We start from the raw sequence: 25,611 nt of genomic DNA on the forward strand, positions 1-25,611 counted from the left end.
AACAACTGAAGCAGTAACAAAGCGCTTAACAAAACTCAACATAAAGTAAAATAATAAACATAAAACATATCTCATCCGATGACTTCCGTCCGTCCCGCAGCTCAAGTGCTACCACAAGCGTTATCGCGGCCCCTGCCGGGATGTGATTTTCCGGGTGCAATTCCACACCTGTGCCGTTCATGATTTGAGAATCGTCTTTGGCAAAGACGAGCTGGATGAGACATTCAAAGGTAGGCCAAACGCACCTCTCCAAACTCTGGAAACTTCCAAAACAATTTGAGTGGCGGATGTGGCGCATACGTCTGTAGGATCCACATAACCAATCCGGATGATTATGACATGATTTCCTGTTTGCAGATGAAAGGTTCCCAGAATATGGCAAAGTGGAGTTTCGGTTTTCTTTTGGCCCAGAAAAAATGTATGGTAAGAATCAACTTTTGTACCCGTATGACGCCATTTAATTTTTTTGTTTCGGGGAGGTTGAGATTCACATGTGCGCTCTGTGTCTTGGTACCTCTGGTCAAGGTACGGATCACCTGGAGAACGGGCCGAGCGTCTCTGTGGACTACAACACACAAGATCCGTTGATTCGCTGGGACTCCTACGAGAACTTCAATCACAATAATGAAGACACGACAGAAGGTGAATAGCGGACACGGACACTTTCCCCGCACCCCTTTCATTTTTGTCACAGACAGATGTAGTCCAAAAGTTTAGCATCGCTCATGTTTTTTCAGTGGCGAGCCGTGCATTTGACGGCTAGGCCTTCAGTAGTGCTATGTCTGAATCAATTCAACCCTTCAGAAATATTTGATGACAATCCAACCTTGACTGCAGCTACAGCTGCAACTCATATAAAAAGTGTGGTGTGATTGACTACAAATCCACTAGAGGGTAGCGTTAGCCAGGATATTAGGCCTGCGAGAAGGCCTTGGTGTCACCAACTCCAAATCGGATTGGTTAAAGCAACAGTTTAATCGACACTTATTGGATGGTAGAGGGCCCGGAGAACTGATGGTGAAGGCGTTCAGGTCGATTTTTGATCCTGGTAACAAATACAGGTAACATCTGAGTTATGACCGGCGCGAGATACGACCACCCGTACTTATGACCACGACCGTCAAACCCCTTTTTTTCTTTTTAATTCTACGCCTGGCACACGCAAGCAGCCGGCAACGCGTAGTACAATTTTGGCCAGATAGCATGTCACACACTTGCACAGCAATGCGTGACTACACTCAATACAGTAGTTATACAGTGCAGATACCGTCTCGGCAACATCTATAGTACTGCACACTGCTTTTTTTCCCCTTCGGCGTCTGCCTGAGTGTGTCGGGCCACCTCTTCTGGCCGTTAGCAGGGAGAGCGATTTTACATTACAAGTAGTTATACAGTAATAAAAATCGATAATATGAAATATAAAATGATAAAAATGACACTAAAAGGTAAGTAGAACATTTATAAATGAACTGTACAGTAAACAGTTTTGTATGCATTACAGGTACAGTTATACAGTGAAGAAATCAATAATCTGAAATATAAAATGACACAAAAAATGTATCCAAACTTATACATGAACTGTAAACAGTTTGCTATATAATAGTATTCAATAGAAAACGTTGCTTAAAAACGATAGACATTGTATATTATCCTGTCATGTGAAGGTCACGTCGGCCATTTTGATGGATTTCGACTTACGACCATTTTGTCGGAACGGAACCCGGTTGTAACTCGGATGTTACCTGTAATGGCTGAAATGTGATTGGTTCAATGCTTAAATACCAAAAGACAGATCTGGAGCAGCACAACTGGAGAAAGAAAAGCCGTGAAAGAAATCTGAAAGACAATTTGGTAATATTGAATACAAATTCATGGACAAAATAGAATTCACGTCAGTGATTCCGATATTTTTAGGCCAGTAAAGAAGGCATTGCCCAAAGACGGCTGGGATAGCCTCCAGTACGCCCCGCAGGGACAACCCGATGAGAAAATGGATGGATGGATTTGTTGTGATTTGAGGCCTGTCTTTTGTCACTGCTCAGTTTTTAATGACTGTAAGATGCTCGAGTCACGCGAGTCAAACGAAGAACCAGGAAACAATTAATCACCAGTTTCCCTTGTTGACGGAGGCCATTCCAACTTTTGTCTGTGCCAAATTCCGCACGACATTCTGTTTAGGAATACATGTTATAAAAGACGAGCTGGTCCGAGGAAAGACAAAGTTACAGTGTTGGCGAGGTAAATATTAAGCTAGTCCAGAGTTATTGTTTACCTGGCAGTCCGGGAAGACTCCGATCCCCCCACAGCCTTTACCACGCGCGTGTCTCAGCCAGTAAAAGGGCCAGTACTGAGCCTGTCCAAGACGTTTGAGGTATCCTGCGACCAGATACCAGACCGTCCAATCCGACTGTGGCTTCTTGGGTACATTAGCTCAGAGTTGATGCAACCTTAGGGGACAGGCAAAGGCCTTTGTCATTGATCCTGGCAATTTAGCCATTTTCGATAACTGTTGCACTGGAGAAAGCAGGCAACATTTTGGAAGATGGATAAAACGGTTTCTTCAGCCGTGATCTGTACTTCGTTGATGGTGTCGGACGTTTCGCTTCTCATCCAAGAGGCTTTGTCAGGTAACTAAAATTTTTGATGGTCGCTCTGGCCCTATATAGAGGTATCATCCGACTTACGACAGAGTTCCGTTCTGACCAAACGGTCGTGAGTCAAAATGGTCGTAAGTCGAAATCCAGTTAAAATGGTGAATAGAGACTCAGAGGCCAAATGACTCCCAAACTCCCCCCTCTGGTGCTATCACACGGTTGATTGCTGTGCGAGAGTGAGATGCTGGCTGGCTGGCCAAAATTGCTAGCGCGTTTCGGTGCTAGGTGTAGAATTACAATTTTAAATATAGGGACTGGAGGTCGTGGTCGTAAGCATGGGTGGTTGTAAGTCGAGCAGGTCGTAAGTCGGACGTTACCTGTATATCCCTAATGTACAAAGGTCGCGGTGCCAGAGATCTGCTTTGATAGGTCCCTGCTCTAAGGTTGGGGGGAGCAGTGGACAATTAACTGAAGCTAATCTGATTACCTCTATTGTCCTGACTGGTCTATGACTGACCCTGTACGACTGAGAGCTTGCACAGACATTTTGGACAATGACTTGTGGGACCGGGGACATGTGGGACCGGCTTCTGTCTGTCCAATGTTGAGCAGTTTGGAAGGGTAGCCACAGAGGCAAGAACCAGGACGTGAAATCCCCTCTTCCCCAGTCTTTCCAGATCATTTTGAAAGGAAAAGGAACTTTGGTTCCAGGCGCTATCTGACTCGACTTGATCGAGGCGATCTTTTCGGGCAGAGCCGTCACAGTCACTGCCTCGGTGTTCCGAAGGGCAATGGGGTTGTCATGCCAACCGGTCTGGTTCCTCGGTGCCAGCTCACGATTGACCCTGTGACATTCTTTGGGCAGACCTGGGTTGTTCAGTAGGGCTCTTTCCATATTCCGAGGTTGGCGTTGCCCCGGTGAAACGTCTGGCCCTGTTTCTTGCCAAATAGTCTCCGCGTGGTCAGATTTTTTGAGAGATTTACAAAGCTTTGACTTCTGTGTAAGCTTTCAGTCGTACAGGAGTGGTTCATCGATGAAACGGTTTCTTTAGCCGTCATCTGTACTTCTTTGAAGGTGTCGGACGTTTCGCTTCTTATCCAAGAGGCTTGGTCAGTGAACTAAAATTTGCTGGTAGTATTGGCCCTAAAAATATATCCCTACTGTTCAGACGTGGTGGTGCCAGACTCTGCTATGATAGGTCCCTGCTCTCAGGTTGGGGGGAGCAGAGGACTATTCTCTGAAGCTACACTGATTACTTCTATTGTCCTGCCTGATTATGGGGTCTACGACTGGCCTGATTGCCCCATTTGAGGTGATACCAGAGCATTATTGGGTCTACGAATGGCCTGATTGCCCCATTTGCCCGACACCTTCAAAGAAGTACAGATGACGGCCGAAGAAACCTTCTCATCGATAAGCTTTGACTCCAAACTTGTCGGTCTATTTGCGACTGTAAATTAGAGCCGTTTGAGACCCGAGGCGTTTGAGACAAGGCGCCATTTGTTCTTCCTGTAGATATGTCTGTGTAAGCTCTCAGTCGTACAGGAGTGGTCCATCGATGAAAAGGTTTCTTCAGCCGTCATCTGTACTTCTTCCTGTTGATGTATTGCACTCTGTGCTGCGACAGTCGGGGTGTGGTGAGTTGACAAAGTGTATGCAGGCAATCAAATCCCCTGAACATGTCCCTTTTTGAGCTTCCCAATTTTTTTAGACCCTCATTCGAAAGTTCCAGATATACCCCGATCGATCTGAAAGAGCTCTAGCGCTTGCGAACAATCGCCACTCTCACTTTCACACTTGCGCTCGGTAGGCGAAGCGCCAACTGTTGAAATACAACACGCAGCTTCCCTCAAGATGTTTAGAGCATGTTTGCTAACATAAGGTACGTGCTATTTCCGCCGCGAAAGGGGTTCATGCTGCCACAGAGGTCACGGTTCATGATTCAGAGATCAGAGGCCACACAGTTTCACCATCTGGCTTCACAAATGCGACAACGCCCCGCGCCCTGGATACTTTGTGTGCGGTGTTGGCATTTCATCCTCAGTTGCGCTCTTGTGTCAGTGTTTTATCCGCAGACGTCTAGATGAGAGGATGTGGGAGCTTCCGGTTGGGATGACTCATCGGACATATGCAGATATTCACGAGATTTTTTTTTATTGTACAGTGATAACTCGGCTGACGAACACTTTTGCTTCCGATCTTTTCGCCTTACGAACAATCTGCGAGAATATAATCTTGGCATACAAACTAGTTTTCGGCGGATAAACTAAACCACACCGCCACGGTGGCTGGCTGACAAATTTTCGGCGGAAGAACACCAAACCACATGGTCGAATAGCGCCACGGTGGCTGGCTGACTAGTTTTGTCACCCCCTTTCTTTTAGTGCAGACATGGTTTGTTATCGAGTGGAGTACTTTTGCTATTATCGGACCGAAAACACCCCACCACAGGCTAGTGTTAAGCCAAAGAACACACAAAAGAAAATGACGGTCAAGCAGAAGAAGATCATCGGAAAACATGAAAGAGGTGTACGTTTGTGTGACTTGGCGTCCCACTACCAGTATCCTAAGTCGACTATTGCTACGTGTGGCTAAGGGTGTTTCTCTGTTGTCTAAGCAACGGTCTCAGGCAATAGAAGAGGTTGAAAAACTTCTGTTGATTTGGATTAACGAAAAGCAGCTAGCAGGGGACAGTGTGTGAGGGTATAATCGCCAAGAAAGCACGGCAACTTCCCTCGGATATCATCGAGAGGCAACTACATCAGCGACCATCACAATGGTCAATAAAACCACTTGATTATACAATATAGTTTATTACTTTAATTAGAATACAATAGCACATTTATTATACATAAAATACGGTATATTTTGTGTAGTTTTAAGGCTTATTTCATAGAAAATTATGTTTTATCGGGACCTGGGACAGATTAGTCACATTTTTAATGTTTTTTTTTTATGGGAAATACATGTTTGGAAGACGAACTTTTCTCCTTTCACAAGTTCGTAAGCTGTATTTAATTTTTTTGGGAGCTGTATGCTCCTTTGCCTGTCTGAAAAAGAACATTTATCACCAAGTGGTCACTCTAGCCAGAACCACCACGACCGCCCCTCTCTCCCCTTGTCGCGTAGTTGATTAAAGCCACAAGGTCAGAATGGGAGACATTCTCCGCTGAGAAATGTACCCCCCCACCCCCCACCCCGAGTATGAAAAACACATCCCACACATCCCACAATCGCATGCCTGTGTTGTGTGGGTCTTGGCTTCACTGCCTCCAACACGTAAACAGTAACAAAGAACATAAATACTGTGCAGTGAGTGAAGAGGCACCCATTAGATTTCCTCAAGTGCAAATGTGGTGGTGATGGTGGGGGCCGGTTGGCCGGGGGGTTGGAATTCCTTAGGCACTCATGAGTCACGTTATTCTGAAACATGTAGTGCGTAACCAGGAACAACTCCACGAGGGCCTAGGGCAGTGGTCCTTAATCTTGTTGGAGGCACCGAACCCCACCAATTTTCATATGCTCATTCACTGAAACCTTCTTCCAATGACTGTGCCTACTAACTGCAGTCTAGACTGAGGGGTGGACCCCTGTGGCGGAGGATCCACCGAACCCCTGAGACAGACTCACCGAACCCCTAGGGTTCGATCGAACCCAGGTTAAGAACCACTGGTCTAGGGTCTTTTACTTCTTTGACTTGAACATTTTTCCGAAACATTTCTCAGTCTGCTGTTGTCCCTCGTCATGAAATCGAAGTAACCCCCCACCCCCACCACCAATCCCCGTAGTAGTCTAAAGGATCTTGGATGATGACAAAGGCTCAGTTGTTCCATCTTGTGCTGGTCTACACGCACTCAAAGTTCCTGCATACTGATGTACGCAAGACACGGGCAATGTGAATGTGCAATCAGCTGAAACATCGAACAGTGAGGCCCGTGGACTAAGCTGGTGGTGGTGGTGATGACGCACTCCCCAAGCCCACCTCCCTGTATCCTTGAACCGGGGACACTATTTTGGACCTACGTTAGCACATGATAGCCAATTAATGCATTAAAAACAGTAGAATCTGTATTTGTTTTATGTCATTTCGGATAAGCAAACCATTGACCTGAGTCGAACTGACCCAAGAACTTGATTTGTGCCCCTGAGGACTCACATAACGAGTGGGAGGGTTCGTTTTATGTCCGTGGGTCTCAGATGCCGTTCTCCGCGCTCTGGTTGCCGCGATACGAAGGGATTCCGCTGAACGCGCTTAAAAGCCCAGGACTTGCTTGTGGGGATGTCAGTGCCTACGTTGACATCTAGTGTAGTTGCTCGGATCAATTTGGTGGAGTGGCTTTGCGAGACTCCGAGTGGTTTCTGACCTTCTCTCCAGCTGTCCACACACTTTCTCCTGAAACACCCTAGGCTTTTGGAGTAAAAAAAAGCTGTTAGGTACCTCCCACGGAAACGGCATCACAGGTCAATGAAGGGAGCGAGCCTGCCGGCGCTCTTTGTCCACACAGACTGACGAGGCGGAGGACAACGCTAGGAGTTTGGAGCTAGCACGCATAGACTGTCAGTCTCCTTTCTTGACTGTTGTTTCCACCGTGTGACTTTTTCCTTCTTGGGTTTGGGACTTCTCGTACAGGTAGGGACACCTAGTGCCTTTGAGGGGGGCAGCTGTGTCATTCCGAGGACGATGCCGTCAAAAATCAGATGTAATTTGAACTCTGAGTCATATTTCCATTGAAGTGCTGAATTAGAGACAATGACAGTACTTCTCTGTTGATCAGTGTGCATGACTTATATCACTTGCGGTCTTGACACGATCTCTAGACTCACCTCATTCTTCAAAAATGTTATGGCTGATAGTTCCCGCCTTAACTTCGCTCTTCAACAGACCAGAACAAATGTGTACTTTTGAAAACGTTCTCATCTCCTGGCTGTAACTTAACCTTTGTTATTTTTTCAGTCTTCATGGTTTCGCCTGTGTTGGTACACCAAAACGAATTTTTCTGCTCATCAACAATAGCTGACTAGTTCTCTATTTACTATCTAGCTTGCCGGCTAGCTGTCTATCTAGCTAGCTGTTAGCTCTCTGTTAGCTAGCGAGCTAGATTTCTATCTATTTGAGTTACTTTCGGGTTGAGTGAACGCTGGCACGTGTGGCTTCCACTGCTCACCCACAAAAAAACTGTGAATTTCAGAGTTTTGAAAGGCACTTAGAAATGAAATGTATTATTATTATTATTATTATTATTATTATTACAGTGATACCTCAGCTCCCGAACATAATGGGTTCCCAGAAAGGGTGTGTAAGGCGAAAAGTTCGTCTTCCGAACATTTATTTTCCATAAGAAACCATTAAAATGAGACTAAATCCGTTACCAGGTCGCTATAAAACATACATTTCTATTAAATAAGCCTTAAAACTACACAAAATATACCTTATTTTATTAATAATAAATGTGCTATTGTATTGTAATTAAAAAAATAAACTGTAATGTATAATTAAGTCTTTTTATTGACCTTTGTGATGCTTGTTGATGTAGTTGCTTCTTGATGATATCCGAGTGAAGTTGCCGTGCTTTCTGGGCGATAATACCCTCACTCACACTGTCCCATGCCAGCTGCTTTTTGTTAATCCAAATGAACAGACATTTTTCAACCTCTTCTATTGCCTGAGACCATTGCTTAGACAACACAGAAACACCCTTAGCCACACATAGCTATGGTCGACTTAGTGTACTGGTAATGCTATGTCACACAAACGCACACCTTGTTGGTGTTTTTCAATGATCTCCTTCTTCTGCTCGACCGTCATTTTCTTTTGTGTCCTCTTCGGCTTAACACTAGCCTGTGGTGGAGTTTTTTTCGGTCCTATAATAGCAAAAGTACTACTCGATAACAACCCACGTCTGCACTCAAAGAAAGGGGATGACGAAAACTAGTCCGCCAGCCATTGTCGCGCTGTTCGACCGTGTGGTTTGGTTCTTCCGCCGAAAACAAGTTTGTTAGCCAAGACAATATGCTTGCGAATTTAATCTTCTTAAGGCGAAAAGTTCGTGAGCTGAAGCATTCGTCAGAGAAGGTATCACTGTATTTGGAAACCCCAAATGTTATTCTTGAATAATTGGCGCAGGACATTAAGCAGTGTAACAAGATTAAAGTTAAAGTGTTTTGGGCTAATGAGGGCACGCTGTTGCTAAGTTAGCGCTTTTCTTTGCTGGCTTCGTTGAACACCAATGGGCACATGCGAGTGTTTCATTCGGTGATGTATACCAGATGTCCAAGGTTTTGCACTCACTCACTTTAAACATGGCACACGGCAACAAATAATGCGTGCCCTAGCATAGTTCAGGTGGCACCAATTTTGTCCACAGCGCATGGAGCGCAGACTGCTCATTTCCTGAAGTTAGCAGAATAAGTGGACACCAGCCAGGATTTGACTGTAGCTATCCTGGCAATGTCCTCACAATTTCTCTACAATGTTTACCGTTACCCAGGAGTTGTTGGAAGAAATTGAGAAGCACAGCGTAACTGTGATCTCTTGCTCTTTGTGTTGCAGAAGTTATCCACACCCAAGGACCTTTGGATGGGAGCCTCTATGCCAAAGTGCGTAAAAAAGACTCGGTCGATGGGACTGTCGCGGTCAACGGGATCCCACCAGCAGCTGCCGAATACACCCTGCCTGCTGTCGACCACGCCCTGTCAGTGAGCAGCGACTCGGGAAACTCGACGGCCTCAATTAAAACGGACAGAACGGACGAAGTGGGGGCCGTCCATCCAGCCGTGAACTTGCCAACAGTTCCCACTGTTGAGGAGGTGCCCCAAGTTCCTCACCACGACCAGCAAACCATCAGCCCGCGGGAGAAGCAGGAGCTGGAACAGCTTCTGGGTGGACTGGAGGGGCCCATGCCTCACCAGAGCGGCCGCACCTCACTGACATCCGCTGTGGGCGGGATACTCCACTGCGTGCCGGCTCAGGTCCACGTGAATGGTCACGGCACCCTGGACCGGGAAACGGATATTTTAGATGATGAACTACCGAGCAGTCAAAAAGCAAACAGCGTGGACAGTCTGGGGACGTTGTCCTCCACCGATGACCGAGCCACTCCAGCTGATCTCTACTTCCAGGCGCAGTCGGTCCTTAACGGCCAGGACCACGTGGCATACCTGGAGCGAAGTGTTGCGGAAAGCCCAGTGGAAATGGCACAGTCGCAAATTTGCCTAACGGACCAACCCGTGACGCTGACTCGTAATGATTCTTTGCCAGCCTCCGATTATTTGGCAACTTCAAATCTGTCTCGCTCACTGTCACTCGGTTCGGATTCACGGTCAATGCCGCCAGCTCCCGCCCGGTCCACCAGTAGCAGGGATGCCGTCCAACGTGGTCTCAACATTTGGCAACGTTTCGGCGTGCCCGAGGTACCCGTGACCGAAGGGCTTACTTTCGGGACACCGCCTTCTGCGGTCAGCATGCCAGTTCACCAGAGCCTTCCGCAGTTCCCTCATCGCTACAGCGCTTCACAGGAAGAGATTGAACAATCCATAGAGACGCTTAATCTTCTCATGTTGGACTTGGAGCCCAGTCGTTCTTTCATTCCAAAGTCGCAAAGTGCTCCTCTGAGGGACACCTGCGTCGTCACCACGCAGCCCTCCTTCTCCCTGAACCAGAGCCGAGCTATCTATGAGGTGGATACACCTCCGATGACACCCGTGAAACCCAGCACGCCGGAGCCCGCCCCCGTGTTTGAATTGCAGACCGCCGGAAGCGGTCTGTCTTCATCGGCTTCTGTGACTGGTCAGGTCCGGCTCCAGGAAGTCGATACCTTCCATCCGAGTGCTTTATCTCAGTCCGCTGAGGTTTTACAGCACCAAAAACGCACCAGCGCTGGCGCAACTTTACCCGCTTCCGGTGACGACAACCCTGACGAAGTCTTCAACGTTGAAGGACTGGTGGCTCAAAGAGTTGCAGGTAAGATCACAAATGAAGTATTTTTGCACTGCTTCAAGTGTTGTGGAGCGTTGGATCTCCAGTAGATGGCGCTCATCAAGACCTGATTTTGGAATAGCGATACAAAATGGCGGCCGTTCGGTGTACAGTGATACCTCAGCTTACAAACGCTTTAGTTCACAAACTTTTTGCCTCACTAACATTAAATTCATGAACATGTCATCTTGGCTGACGAACTAGTTTTCGTCACCCCCTTTCTTTTATTGTGGACATGGTTTGTTATCGAGGATACTTTTGTTAATATGGGACCGAAAAAGACCCCACTACAGGCTAGTGTGAAATCAAAGAGGACACAAAAGAAAAACTTCTGTTGATTTGGATTAATGAAAAGCAGCTAGCAGGGGACAGTGTGAGTGATGGTATTATCGCAGAGAAAGCACGACGTCACTCGGACTTCATCAAGAGGCAACCTGGAAGTTCGTCATCCATTGACAACTACCATCACAAAGGTCACTAAAATGACTTTATTATACTGTACAATTTATTTCTTTCATTACAATCCGATAGCACATTTATTATAATGTATATTTTGTGTAGTTTTAAGGCGTATTTCATAGAAAATTATCTTTTATGGGGACCTGGGAATGGATTATTCTCATTTTAATGGTTTCTTATGGGAAATAAATGTTCGGAAGGCAAACTTTTAGCCTTACACTTTCTGGGAACAAATTAAGTTCGGAAGCTGAGGTATCACTGTATTCCCAAATCATCAGGCGCTTTACTTTGGCCGTTTTCTGAGGACATTGTCAGCATTTCTTTGTCATTGTTTGTTTTTGCCTTTCCATGTGTTTGCCCAGAATACACGGCGCGTGCCCAACGGGTCACCAGTGGAATTTCCTCCACTTGCTTTCACTCAATTTTGGGTTTGTTCTGTCATACCGTTGCAACCTGCAGTGTTCCGGCAAGCTTTTGTCTGTCCATCTGCATTTGAGTGTCTCGTTAGTATGGATTTGCTTTTGTATCCCAAGTCTTACATCTCAATGTGTGACGCAGTTGACAAAAATCCCCCACAACTCAATTCAAGTGTATTTTGAGGTCACTTTGAAAGAGCCGCCGACATCAACAAAGTGCTGTTCTCTGAGTAAAAAGAATCCCTACAACAACAAACATTTCATAACCGAGACAGTAGAAAGCATGTCTTCTTTTCATTTGGGCTTTTCCCTTCAGGGGTCACCACAGGGAATCAGTGTCCTCCATCTAACCCGGTTTTGTGCATCCTCTTCTCTAACACCAGCTACCTTCATGTTTTTCTTTGACAACATCCATAAACCGCCTCTTTGGTCTTCCTCTCTGTCTCCAGCATCCTTCTCCCGATATAGACACTCTCTCTCCTCTGGACATGTCCAAACCATCTCAGTCTGGCTTTCTCTCCAAAGCCTCTAACACAGTGGTTCTTAATCTTGTTGGTGACACCGAACTCCACCAGTTTCATATGCTTATTCATCGAACGCTTCTTTCAATGACTGTGCCCCCTAACTGCGGGGTGGACCTCTGCGGTGGAGGATCCACCGAACCCCTGAGACCGACTCACCGAACCCCTAGGGTTTGATCGAACCCAGGTTAAGAACCAATGCTCTAACATGAGTTGTCCGTCTGGTATACACCTTCCTGATCCTATCCAACCTGGTCACTCCCAAAGAAAATCTCAACATCTTCATCTTTACTACCTCCAGCTCTGCTTCCTGTCTTTTCTTCAGTGGCACTGTCTCCAGTCCAAACACCATGGCTACTCTCACCACTGTTTTACAGACCTTTCCTTTAATCCTAGCTGAAACCCTTCTATCACACATCACACTTGCCATTTTTCTCCAGCCGTTCCAGCCTGCCTGGACACGCTTCTTCACCTCTTTTCCACATTCTCCATTGCTTTGGACAGTTGACCCCAAATACTTAAAATCCCCCACCTTCATCATCTCTTCTCCCTGTCGCGTCCCTCTCCTTCACACACATATACTCCGTCTTGCTGCGACTGATCTTCATTCCTCCCCTTTCCAGGGCATACCACCACCTCTCTAGTTTCTCTCCCACCTGTTCCCTGCTCAGTAGAAAACACAAAACTAGTCAAACTAAAGTCCCACAGTGAGTCAAAAGCTAAAGACTAAAACTAAAATAGAGGTTGGAAGAGAAAGGGAAGAGGGGCCTTGTGCAACGCTCAGCGGGAGGTCATTTCTAAAAAGCCTCTGTCCGCTGGCGTGGTTCTCGGGACCTGTAATTGTGTCTGATCCCCAGACCTGAGGCAGTGGGCGGGTTCGTCAGAGCTGACAGAGGTCAGGTGAGGCGGGGTGGGGCCTCACTTGCCCTGTTCTGGTAACACACGTTGTTGTTTCATTGCCGACTCTAAATTGTCTTTTGCTGTCAATGTGAGTGAGTGATTTTTGACGGTTTTGGTTTGTTTTTAAGCTAGCCAACAAGCGCTCCAGCTCACCTGAAATTGAATGGATTTACTTGGATGTAACAACATTTGTGTGTCTGCAGCAGCCTTTAAGAAAGCAGGGAGAAATCCCAACAACTAACAACCCCGTTGCATTTCAAAGGCTTCAAGTGGACCATTACTGAATTGGATCTCACACAAGGGTGCCTCCCTTCCTAGGTGTCCACTCCCGTGCGACGTCCCTGGACGATCCGGCAGTTGTTCCCTGCCGTCGCATGGCCAGCGAGGGCCCAGAAGACGGCACCTCCGCTGACGTCCCAGTCCGTTCTCCCGTTCGTTGCGTTTCTCCCGAGTTCGTCAACGCCATCGCCATGAACCCTGGCGGACGGCCAAAGGAGGTACAAACTCCAGCGCCGTTCGTTAACATCCGTGAGCTGTGGTCTTTGTGATTGGATGGTCCAACCAGGGAGGAAGGCTTCTTGGAATCGTTGAGTCCATCATTTTCAATCACTTTTTGGGTGGTCTCAATGTGCCTGAAAAGTTTTGAAAATTGTTTAAAATTCTAACAAATGACTTCCAATATACCCTGATTTAAAGTGGACATATTGTTGATGCAAATTACTAGGAATTTTTGCCTCCGTCTTCAAATACAGTGATACCTTGGCTTACGAATGCTTTAGCTCACGAACATTAAATGCGCGAGAATATAACCTTGGCATACGAACTAGTTTTCGGCGGACGAACCAAACCACACAGCGCCACGGTGCCTGGCGGACTAGTTTTCGGCCAATGAACACCAAACCACATGGTCGAACAGCACCACGGTGGCTGGCGGACTAGTTTTCTTTGAGTGATGAGGTGGTTTGATACCGAGTGGAGTACTTTTGCTATCATAGGACTGAAAAAGACTCCACCACAGGCTAGTGTCAAGCCAAAGAGGACACAAAAGAAAATTACGGTCGAGCAGAAGAAGGAGATTATGGAGAAACACAAACGAGGTCCCTTAGCGTCCCAGTACCGGTACGCTAAGTCAACCATTGCTATGTCTGGCTAAGGGTGTTTCTGTGTTGTCTAATCAACGGTCTCAGGCAATAGAAGAGGTTGAAAAACTTCTGTTGATTTGGATTAACGAAAAGCAGCTAGCAGGGGACCGTGTGAGTGAGGGTATTATCGCCCAGAAAGTACGGCAACTTCACTCGGATATCAAGAGGCAACTACATCAACTACACTGACACTGACAGTGAGTGAGACTAATAAAGGCATATCCAATCCAATCCAATCCAATCCAATCAATGACCATCAGAAAGGTCAATAAAACTACTTGATAATACAATACAGTTTATTTCTTTCATTACAATACAATAGCACATTTAATATGCATAAAATAAGGTATATTTTGTGTAGTTTTAAGGCTTCTTTCATCAAAAAATATGTCTTATGGGGACCTGGGAACAGATTATTCTTTTTATAATTATAATTATATATAATTTATAATTATTATAAATTATTTGGCAGACAAACCTTTCGCCTTACACACACTTTCTGGGAACCAATTATGTTCGTGAGCTGATGTATTACTGTACTGCATAGATTTAAGGGCCATCTGGAGGTTCAAGTGGGTGCGAAGGGCCGTTTGTCATGGTGAGATTTCTATTTCCTGAGTCCATGTGTATTTTCTGACTTATTGTTTGGCTCTTCAGAGACACATGCACAGCTACCGGGAAGCTTTTGAGGAGATGGAGGGTGGGCCCAGCAGCCCGACCCGCACAGTTGGTGGTGAGGCGCTCCCCGCGAGCCCTGACTTCCCCATTTCGGCGCAAACCCCTTACTTCAACTTGTGTAAGTCTGCCCCCTGGCTGCCGCCATGGAGCTCGGCGCCGCTCATCACATTTCGGTCAGAGTGTCAAGTAACCGATGAATGATACTATTTTTGAGGTTGTTTGTTAGTTTTTGTTGTTGTTCTTTTCTTTGTAATGTGGAGCACCATTGGCGAATTTGTTTGGGCTTTGGTTTTTCATTAAAAAGGTCAATTGATAAAGTTGATTTACCAATGCAATCTTCAAATCAAGTCAGGAAACATTATCTATCTGGCCTTCTAGCTGTTAGCTATCTAGCCATTAGCTAGCTATCTGGCTGTCAGCTGTCTACCTGTTAGCTATCTAGTTCTTAGCTTTATTTAGCTATCTATTAGCTAGCTAGCTAGCTTTCAATCTATTGGAGTTATTCCGGGTTGAGTGAACGCTGGCGCGTGTGGCTGCCGCTGCTCACACACAGAAAAAAAAACGTATCCTGTGACTGTAAAACATCCTTGAGAGTTTTGGATTATATTTATCAATGTGTCTGCTGCTAAACGTCGATTTATTTCCCTTTGTTTTCAAGGTCGCTCTCCTCCCGGTCTTGCCAAGACGCCATTATCAGCATTGGGATTAAAACCCCACAACCCGGCCCATCTCCAGCTCAATCAAACCGGCTCAGGTTGGTCTCAATGTTACCTCCGTTGAGATCCGTGTTATTGTGCAAACATTGCACTGAACTTACTAACCAAACTTAAAAACAAGTACCGGTTAGCCTCATGCTAACCGGGAGTTGGTTTGACTCACGGGTGGGACCTGTTTTCAAGCGATTCCAACGACCTTGCTTGGCCCTGTGAGCTCTGCCTTTACTGTTTTTTGTTTTCCTCTGAATTGTTTCCAACAATGCCCCTCAGATGATGAGTGCATTCCGGATGAAAACGGTAAGGGTCTTAGGCGAGGTGCGAAAGTGATCATCCCACTTCAGCCAAAAGTCATTCACGCTGTCCATTACAATGTCTCAGTCTGCCATTTTTACATAGCATGCTCTTCTTCAAAGTAAAGTAATCAACCTCCCCGTTTCTGTCACATTCAGCACCCCGAAGTTACGTGGAGTCCGTTGCAAGGTCAGCTGTCGCAGCCGAAGAGCCATCTGCCACAGTTCGTAGTCTTCCCGAGTCACAAAGAAGTCCGAGTCCTGTTCTCCGTGCCCTCAACTCGCCACTGTCCAGTAGCAGCCCCGTCCACAGCTCACGGGGGTGAGTACGAGACATAGAGCACCACCTTTTCAGTCCATGGCAAGTTCATGAAAATAGGTCTTTGTTCTGTTTCAATGCAGAAAGCAATTGGCGCCATATCTGTCTGATGACCAAGGAGCCGTCTCTCAATTGGCTTCTCGCAATCCGGCCTCAGCACAGCCGGACTTGAGCACTCCGTCCGATTCAAGTTTGCTCACACAGACAGCAGTGAGCGCATACTCCACTCCGATGGCCTCATACCAAGTATCCACTTCCCCTGATTCCACTCACCTTGATTCCCTTTCTGCGACATCCCCCTACCTCGGCATCGCAACTACAACACCACTCGGGCTTGGGTCTAGCACCCGAACAAGGGGCAGTGCGGCATCCGATTCTGGCTCATTCTCCTGCCTGGAGGTATCCAAGACTGCAGTCATCCCTGGAAGTCAGCGGGCTTATGTCCTGACCTCCACTGACAGTGTCGAGTTGGACAAGCACCCGGGGACTTATCAGGAGGGACACATCGTGGTTCAGAAAATCTCAGGGGTGAACGGCTTTGAGACGGGTGGACCGGAGTTCAGCGGCAGTCCCATCCTCGGACGCCATCAGTCTCAAGGAAGTCTGAGTGGTCAAGTACTCGTCCGACAGTCTTCGACGGGGCAGAAGCCTGAACACAGCCCGATCCTCGGCAAACAACCCTTTTTGGGACAAGCCATGCCGAGCAGTCCTGTGCTCAGCAGACATCCGTCAATTTCCCAATCGCACGGCAGTCCCGTGCTGGGCCGTCACCCGTCGTTGTCGCAAAGGAGCCCCGGTCTAGACCGACACCCCACCCACAGTGGCTATACAACGCCGGATGAGCGGCACGGCAACCTGTCCAGGCAGAGCAGTTCCTCGGGCTGCCAAGGACCGCCGACTCCTTCCTTCCCCACTTTCCCCGCACCCTACCAGGACTCGGGAATGACGGCTGTGGGTGCGGAATGCTTCCGACAGGGAAGCGCAACACCTACTTTTCAACCTCAGCTTCCGGAAAAGAGGCGCATGTCGAGTGGCGACAGACCAAATGCATCGCCCTCATACGGCTCCTTGAATGGAAAGGTGCTGTCACCGGCGAGCGCCGGAAGCAATCATGGCTACTTCCACACCCTCTCAGACTTTTCGCGCTTCAACACGGCTGGTAAGGAGATTCTCTGAGTGCAGCTCCCCACCCTGTACGGTAGTCATAGCCGTTGACTTGATACATGTGTTGCGAGTCAACCAATTCGATTCGTTTAGTCAATGTCCTAGATTTTAATCGGACAGAAAGCAAAGGTCATTTTCTTGATGCTGACATTTACAACGACCACGGGCACACCTCAAGTACTAGACCACAAGTGTCAAGTTCCGGAGGCCAAATCCGGCCCGCCACATCATTTTATTCGGCCTGCGAAAGCAAATAAAGAACGTCAAGTACAATGATGCTTGCTAAAGTCCAAACCCAAAATTTCCAATTGTCCCACGTAAACCACAATAACAGTCATTATTTTTTACTACTAATTTGAAAAGTAGTTCTGTATGTAATATGTGAAGGGGATGAACCATTTTAATAGCTTCCCCAAATTCATAATGGCCCTCGAGAGGAAACCGGACCGACAATGCGGCCCGCCGCAAAAAATGACTTGACACCGGATCTCCTAGACTGTCCTGTGTGTTAGCAGATGGCGGTCCCGAGAGCAAACTGAATGTAAAGTTTGTCCAAGATACGTCAAAGTTCTGGTACAAGCCCGACATATCCAGAGAACAAGGTAAGCTAAACCAAAGCGCAGACTGTCGACAAATGTCAAGCACAAATCTTCCCACGTGTCAAACATTGCACTGCGTTTTAGCGATCGGTGTGCTAAAGGAACGCCAACCCGGGGCCTTTGTCATCCGGGATAGCCACTCCTTCAAAGGGGCTTACGGCCTGGCCATGAAGGTGGCCTCTCCCCCACCGTCAGTACACCCTAACAAAAAAGGTCAGGAGTTGTCCCATGTAGTCAATCACGAAAAACGTCGGCCCTCACTGGTTTTGTCGATGTTGGTCCTGCAGGGGACATCACCAATGAGCTTGTGCGCCACTTCCTAATTGAGAGCAGCCCGAAAGGAGTCAAACTCAAGGGGTGTCCCAACGAGCCCTACTTCGGTGAGTGACAACTACTTCTCAGAGACACACCGCAGTGCCACAAAGTATGATATGACGGTCTATCAGTTCGGATTCCGGATTTATGTATGACCGATTTTGGTTTGTCCGCTTCCAGGTTGTCTGTCGGCGTTGGTCTACCAACACGCCATCACGCCGTTGGCCCTGCCGTGCAAGCTACTGATCCCCACCGCAGGTTGGTGCAGGCCATTGACGACCTTCTGTTCACAATTGGTGATGGCGGATGCCCACCGTACAGACTCTGCCGCCAGTGGGGTGGATTCAAATTCTGGAATCACCGTCCTCAACGTGCTGCCATTTTCATCTTGGCTTCCACTTTGTAGATCTCGTCGAGGACGAACCTGACGTTGTGCAAAATAACCCGCCGGCTGACCGACTGAAACAAGGAGCAGGTAGACTACAGATACCCACTTTGGCCCTGGCCGAGTCCCACGGTAAAACCTTGTGTAGCCCTGGAAACGTCCATGTGGAATGCGCATCCTACATCTTAACTGGTCGCGAATGCTTCTGTTCTATTAACTTGACTTGGGATGGTGTCTCTGAACCAAAGTCTTCCAAGAGTTAAAAAGCAGGCGTTCTTGAATTTTTACTATTCTTTTTGTGGACCGATACCAGCACCGGTCATCAGTCTTTTGAGTACGTCGAGTACCGATACCTCAGGTACTTGTGATGTATCCGATTTCATTTAGTCAAACTGCGTCAGACTGAGAATGACTTTCTGTAGTTTTTCATCCGTTTGTATTTGGTATCTGGTATCGGCAGCCTCAGCAAGTCAGATGACTTCCAAAATCGTCCGGTATCAGCCTGTAGCGATACCTTGAATTAGTGCTTGGACATCTCTACTTTTGGGTGCTTGAGGGTTGGTTCTTGACAAATCGTCTTGTGACCTCCGCTTCGTCCCATATCGCATGCAGACTAATGGCACGAAAGGCACGGACGCCATATGCAAATCCTTCCTCCGCAGCCGCTTTTCAATCCTCACTGTCCTTTTTTTTTACTCGCAGCGTGCAACGTACTCTACATCAACTCGGTGGACATGGAGTCTCTGACGGGCCCCCAGGCCATCGCCAAAGCCATTTCGGAGACTCTGGCCGCCGATTGTCCATCGGCTGCCACCATCGTGCACTTCAAGGTGTCCTCGCAAGGCATCACCCTGACTGACAACCAGAGGAAGTACGCTTGCCACAAAACATGGTTATCAAGCATAAATTTAGATTTTTTTTATGCCTCGGTTTACAACCGAAAATGGGTTCTCGCGCAAACTGAGCACACCCAAATGCACCACTGGAATTCCCTCCACTTCCTTATACGTCACTTCCTGGTGTCGCGGCGCATTGTGACAGACGTATTAGTGTTTTTATTGACTAAAAAAAGCAGACATGTTAGGTTGAGATCTCCACAAAAGGGACGTTAGCCTTATGTAGCCTTCCATTTTGAGTCAAAGTCAAGCAGACATGGAAATGGGAAATGTTTCGTTTTTCAACCAAATCTGCTTTCAAACAGGTTTCTGGAACAGATTATCGTTAAACTGAGGTTTATGGATCCAACTTTTTTGCCTACGATCCTGTGAGGTCTAAAAAAATGGTCATGGGTCAAGTGTCAGAGATGTTTGATCGGACACTGTGGACGAAGGCTCGGACCCAGAAAGATTGTGTTTACTGTCGGCAGGAGACGCAGCCATTCATGACAGACAGTGGTGCATTCAGGTGTGCTCAGTTTGTGCGAGAACCCATTTTTGGTTGTAAACCGAGGCAAAAAAAAAATAATCAAAATTTGTGCTTGAAAACTAAATTGGATGAGAACCAAAAAGTTGGAAAAACTAGTTTTGACTGTATTCCGTCGTTACGCCGCACTTGTTTGTTTGCAGGGTCTTCTTCCGGCGACACTACCCCTGCAATACTGTCACCTTCTGCGACATTGATCCACAGGACAGGAAGTGAGTAGACCTTCTAATTCACAGGTGTCAAAGTCAAGGCAAATCTGGCCGCCAACATCATTTTATTTGGCCCGTGAATGTGAATCAAACTTGTGAAATTCCATGCTCATCTATTGAGCTAGCTAGCGAGCTAGTTCTCTTTCTATTCAGTTAGCTGGCTAATCCCTTACAACATCATTTATTCAGCTTGTGAATGTAAATCTGACTGTAAAGTGTCCTTGAAAGTTTTGAAAGGTGCTTATAAATGACAGGTATTATTATTATTATTATTATGGAAAGTGGGGTTATTATAATAATAATAATAATAATACATTTCATTTCTAAGCGCCTTTCAAAACTCTCAAGGACATTTTACAGTCACTGGATTTTTTTGTGCGGGTGAGCAGAGGTAGCCATTCGCGCCAGCGTTCACTCTACCTGGAAGTAACACAGCAGCAAAGTTCTGAAAGGAAAGAAAGAAGTAGAAAAACAAAATACAGGAGCTGCTCTCGCGGCGCCATCTTGAAGTCCAAAAAACAAAAAAAAAATAATATGACAACACAAGGACACAGAGTCATTCATTCTTCAGCACTTGCTGTACCCTCTTTGTGACATGAAGCAGTTCTAAATGAAAGAGGAGAGGATTAAAGCGTCCTTTTCACCAGTGGATCAGGGACGTCATGGTGGAATGTGCACGTCGAAGACGACAAGCTAAATGCTACGAGCTAATTATTCATTAATTTGTTGTGATTGGCTCCTCGTGTTATTGATTTGACAAGTTGCTAACGTTTATCGATCCTTCCAGGTGGAAGAAGCCTGAAGGAGGCGCCGCCAAGTAAGTGACGGAGACGGATTTCATTGCCGTCCACTCGCTACTCTGAAAGGTCTGTCAGTGGCATCCATGTTTGTTTTCAGGTTGTTTGGTTTTGTGGCGCGTAAGCAAGGCAGCACAACGGACAACGTCAGCCATCTCTTCGCCGAAATGGACCCCCAGCAACCCGCCAGCGCCATCGTCAACTTTGTCACCAGGATGGTGACTTTGCAAAAGCGATGAGCGCCTTTTCAAGCGAAACTTGGCACCCCACGAGGACCCCCCCCCCCCCCCCTGGCCTACACAAATCGCCTTTGCTCACTTCCTGCCCGCCATTGAACCGACACGCTTCACTTCTCCGCCGGGCTTCCTGGCATATGCGCGGCTTGCTAGCACTTTTCTTTTTGGGACGGACTCCCAAGTGGACCTGCGGAAGTGCAAAAAGGGGCTGGAGCCGGACCGGACAACCGGACGGGAGGCGCCTTGGCTCTCACTGGAAGGGAAAAACGTTTGGTTGGCAAAATGGTGGCACTTTATTTGGAAAATAAGGAAGTGTGGCAGGTTTTGTTGTCGTTTTGTCGACACCTCACCGGATTTTGCTATCTATTGCTATCTATTAGCTATCTGGCTAGCTAGCTATTAAGCTGGCTATCTATTAGCTATCTATTAGCTGTCTGGCTGGCTAGCTATGTAGCTGGTTATCCATCAGCTATGTGTTAGCTGGCTAGTGTTGGATCAAAGTTGTTCTTCTCCTGGTTCATGTTCTTCGCTTGTGTTGGTCTAATTAGTCAATCAGCAGTAATCGAAATAATGAACAGAAAGATTATTTATTCTTGGAACGGCACAGAGAATGCTCTTCACAGGAGAGAGAGGGAAAGGCCAGTGAGGGAAAAAGCTTTTATAAAGCCGGACAGGATGTGACGTCATGTAAAGACGGACAGGATGTGACGTCATGCAAAGGCTGCCAGGATGCGACATGTCAGGAAGTCCAAGAAAAACAAAATGACGCAAAAGGAAACAGAAAAGATGTTCAAAAATGTTCGTATAGCGAATTGCCCCAACATATAGTTAGTTAGCTTTCTATCTATTTGAGTTATTTCCGGGTTGAGTGAACGCTGGCGCATGTGGCCTCCGCTGCTCACCCGCAGAAAAAACGATCCTGTGACTGTAAAGTGACCTTGAGAGTTTTGAAAGGCGCTTACAAATGAAATGGATTATTATTTTGGCGTTTGGCGAGAAGATAAAAAGTCACGTTGTGTGAGCTTGGTGGATTGTCACTGGTAGCTTTTGAGCGCTCAACCAAAGACACGTGGCTTTTGTTCCTTTCTAAGTTTTCCAGGACAGGCAGGAGGGAGAATGGCAAGTGTTTTTTTTTGTGTGGATAAAACACAAACATGGCGGTTGTATTCATTCCTTCTGTGTGTACTGATAGTTTCGTTCGATGCTAACCGATGCTAACAGATGCTAAGGGGATCTGTTTTTTCCCCCCTTAAATCGGCCCATTATGAGCTGTGTGTAAATACTCGGGTAGGACTGCTGTTCCAAGTCTTCTGGTTGCCTGACATTTTTTGATAAAACATCTTTTTTTTAAACAAAACTACACGAGATTTCAGAAGTATCAGAAACGGACGTGCAAAACCTCCGTGATTTATACGTGAAAATGTAAAATCACGCAAAACACCCGCATTCAAAAGGTATGACCATATTTTCCAGTGTATAACGCGCACTAGAATACAATATAAGTCGCACCCCCAATGAATGGAGTATTTTCAAACTTGTATCATATATTTCCGGACTATAACGTGCACCTTCAATGAAAGAAAAACATTTTCCAAATATAATACAGTGATACCTCGGTTTACGGTTAAATTTATGAAAATTTTACCTTGGCATACGAACTTTTTTCGGGATACACACGGAGCTGCCTCAATGAAGGATGTGTCGTTTGCGAACGAGCCCATTTTTCTAACAACAAAATGGCAGCCGACTGCTTTTGTCCTCTATTCCCCGCCCCCAGTCTTCCGTTAAAGCCACGTGATTGGTCAAGAACGCATCAGTGAGGGAGGGGTGGGGTTTCCAGATAGAGAGAGAGTGAAACCGTTCTACAAAAAGAAAATGGCTGGTGACTTTTTTTGTCCTCTATTCCCCGCCCCCCAGTCTTCGGTGAAAGCCACGTGATTGGTCAAGAACGTAGCAGTGAGGGGAGGTGGTTTAAACATTAAAGAGACAGGCAGACGACAGTGACAGAGATTCAACATTGATAGTTCAAAGGCAGAGTGTAGACTGCAAGGTTAAAATATCCCATCAATCAGGATCCACAAAGCACAAGCCATCTGTACACTTGATGCAAAAAGCTATCAACCCAGCTGAACAGAACACAATTGATTGGATTGGATTGGATTTGCCTTTATTAGTCTCGCAGTGGAGAAATTGAGGAACTAGATAAAATTATCACAGAGAAAGCACCTACAAGGGATCATTCCTCAAGATGGTGAAACAAGTTTAATGCTGAGGAAACCGGCCACTTCATGCCATCTAGCCATCAACGGCCATCACAAAGGTAAATAAAACAACTTTATTATATAGTAGTTTATTTCTTTAATTATAATAGCATAGCACATTTATTATACATAAATAAGGCATATTTTGTGTAGTTTTAAGGCTTAGAAAATTAGAAAGTAGAAAATGATGTTTTATGTGGACCTGGGAATGAATTATTCTCATTTTAATTGTTTCCTATGGGAAATTCATTTTTGGGAGACACACTTTTCGCCTTATAGACTCTGTCTGGGAACCAATTAAGTTCGGAAGCCAAGGTATCACTATATATCAATAGATAAAAGTTTTATATACATAGGGCGCACCGCATTTTAAAGGGGCGTTCAGTAGAGACTGGGGTTTCGCACTACTTCTCGTCCAGGGGCAGGGAAGGGGGGTAATGGAGTCGTTACGAGATTTGTTGTGGCTGACTATGACTTTGCATATAAGGCGTATAAGGCGCAGGGTCATCTTTGGAATAAAATGGAGGCTTTTGGGTGCACCTTATACACCGGAAAATACACTATGTCTTATGTGTAAATAGCGGGATAGAAAAGCACTCGGCCACGACACTGACGATGAGCTTCTCTTTCGTTTGAAATCTGTTTATTATGCTGCTAGCCAAAAACTATCCATTCACACCCATGCCAAAAGTAAGCTAGCTCGCTACATATACAGTATATGCAGTATATATATATATATATACAGTATACGGGTACCATCTGACTTATGACCAGCTCAACTTACAACCACCCGTACTTACGACCATGGCCTCCAGACCCTATTTTTAAACTTTTAATTCTACACCTGGAACAGCAACACCTTAGCAGGCCGGCAACGTGTATGACAATTTTGGCCAGCCAGCCAGCATCTCACAATTGCACAGCAATCGACTGTGTGATAGCGCCAGAAGGGGGCGTGGGGGGTTGCGATTCATTTAGCCTCCGAGTCTCTATTCAACATTTTTAATGGGTTTCGACTTACGACCATTTTGACTTACGGCCGTCTGGTCGGAACGGAACTCGGTCGTAAGTCGGATGTTACCTGTATATACAGTGATACCTCATTTTACGGACGCTTTAGCTTACGAATGTTTCGCCTTACGAACATTAAATTGGCGAGAATATAATCTTGGTATACGAACTAGTTTTCGGGAAACACACGGAGCGCCACAATGGCTGGCAGACTAGTTTTCGGCGGAAGAACACCAAAACAAAGCGTCAAACAGCGCCACGGTGGCTGGCGGACTAGTTTACCACCACACACACTTTCTTTGAGTGCACTCAGTGCAGACGTAGTTTGTTATCAAGTGAATACTTTTCCTTTTTTGGGACCGAAAAAGACCCCAATACAACAGCATATTTATTATACATTAAAATATATATATATATATATATATATATATATATATATATATATATATATATATATATATATATATATATATATAGTTTTGAGGCTAATTAGGCAAAAATTATGTTTTATTGGGAAACGGATTATTTTCATTGTTAATGGTTTCTTATGGGGAATTAATGTTTGGCAGAGGAACTTTTCTCCTTACACACCCTTTCTGGGAACCAATTAAATTCGTAAACTGAGGTATCACTGTCTGTATGTATTCACACAGATATAAATATAGAAGAAAACTTCCACTGAAAATATTTATTTATTTTTGCTTTGTTGCTCAATGCCAACTTGTATACATGATTGATGTAAAAATGATGACAAAAAAACAAAAAACTGATTATATCATCTTATTGTTCCAGAAATGTCCAATTTATCTTCAAGTCAAGCACTTATAACTGCATTAAGAATGACACATCCACTTTTGATGATGATGCAGAATATGAAATAATTACCGTCCAAAGTCGTCTGGTTTGTCTTGTGATTACCCCCCGCCCACCTCCGCACACCCCCACCTGCACTATCTTTGTGTGAAATATCAATTTTATTGATTGAAAAGTCGTTTATTTCGCTTCGTGTTCAATCAAACATACCCGCATTTCATTTTTTTTAATGTACACATATCCAATTTTGGGTCTATTTGGTGGTGCGCTATGAACTTTTTCTGTAAATCTTGGATGTCAGGGATTAGCCAACTAGCAAGAATAGAAAGAGAGTTAGCTAGCTCGCTAGATAGATTGCTCGTTAGCGAGCCTGATCCTTAGCTAGCCT

At 45.9% G+C, this 25,611-nt stretch overlaps 1 protein-coding gene across 1 annotated transcript in view; it reads left to right on the top strand.

Annotated features, from left to right (window-relative positions):
* The window catches only part of tns1b (tensin 1b), an 88,049-nt gene extending 63,215 nt beyond the window's left edge, over positions 1-24,834 (top strand). The window contains exons 15-32 of the mRNA XM_089002014.1: positions 101-230; positions 358-421; positions 518-642; positions 9,146-10,555; positions 13,185-13,363; positions 14,666-14,804; positions 15,345-15,440; positions 15,852-16,014; positions 16,095-17,170; positions 17,691-17,777; positions 17,859-17,987; positions 18,062-18,154; positions 18,270-18,347; positions 18,496-18,606; positions 19,177-19,345; positions 20,040-20,108; positions 20,893-20,922; positions 21,003-24,834. Coding sequence (XP_088858140.1) covers positions 101-230; positions 358-421; positions 518-642; positions 9,146-10,555; positions 13,185-13,363; positions 14,666-14,804; positions 15,345-15,440; positions 15,852-16,014; positions 16,095-17,170; positions 17,691-17,777; positions 17,859-17,987; positions 18,062-18,154; positions 18,270-18,347; positions 18,496-18,606; positions 19,177-19,345; positions 20,040-20,108; positions 20,893-20,922; positions 21,003-21,141 — 4,287 coding nt within the window. The 3' untranslated portion in view covers positions 21,142-24,834. The remainder of the gene's footprint in view (positions 1-100; positions 231-357; positions 422-517; positions 643-9,145; positions 10,556-13,184; positions 13,364-14,665; positions 14,805-15,344; positions 15,441-15,851; positions 16,015-16,094; positions 17,171-17,690; positions 17,778-17,858; positions 17,988-18,061; positions 18,155-18,269; positions 18,348-18,495; positions 18,607-19,176; positions 19,346-20,039; positions 20,109-20,892; positions 20,923-21,002) is intronic.
* The last annotated feature ends 777 nt before the right edge of the window (positions 24,835-25,611 follow it).

Source organism: Hippocampus bargibanti, linkage group LG08 (genome assembly GCF_051943395.1).
Source record: "Hippocampus bargibanti isolate YZ-2025 linkage group LG08, ASM5194339v1, whole genome shotgun sequence".
NCBI lineage: Eukaryota > Metazoa > Chordata > Actinopteri > Syngnathiformes > Syngnathidae > Hippocampus > Hippocampus bargibanti.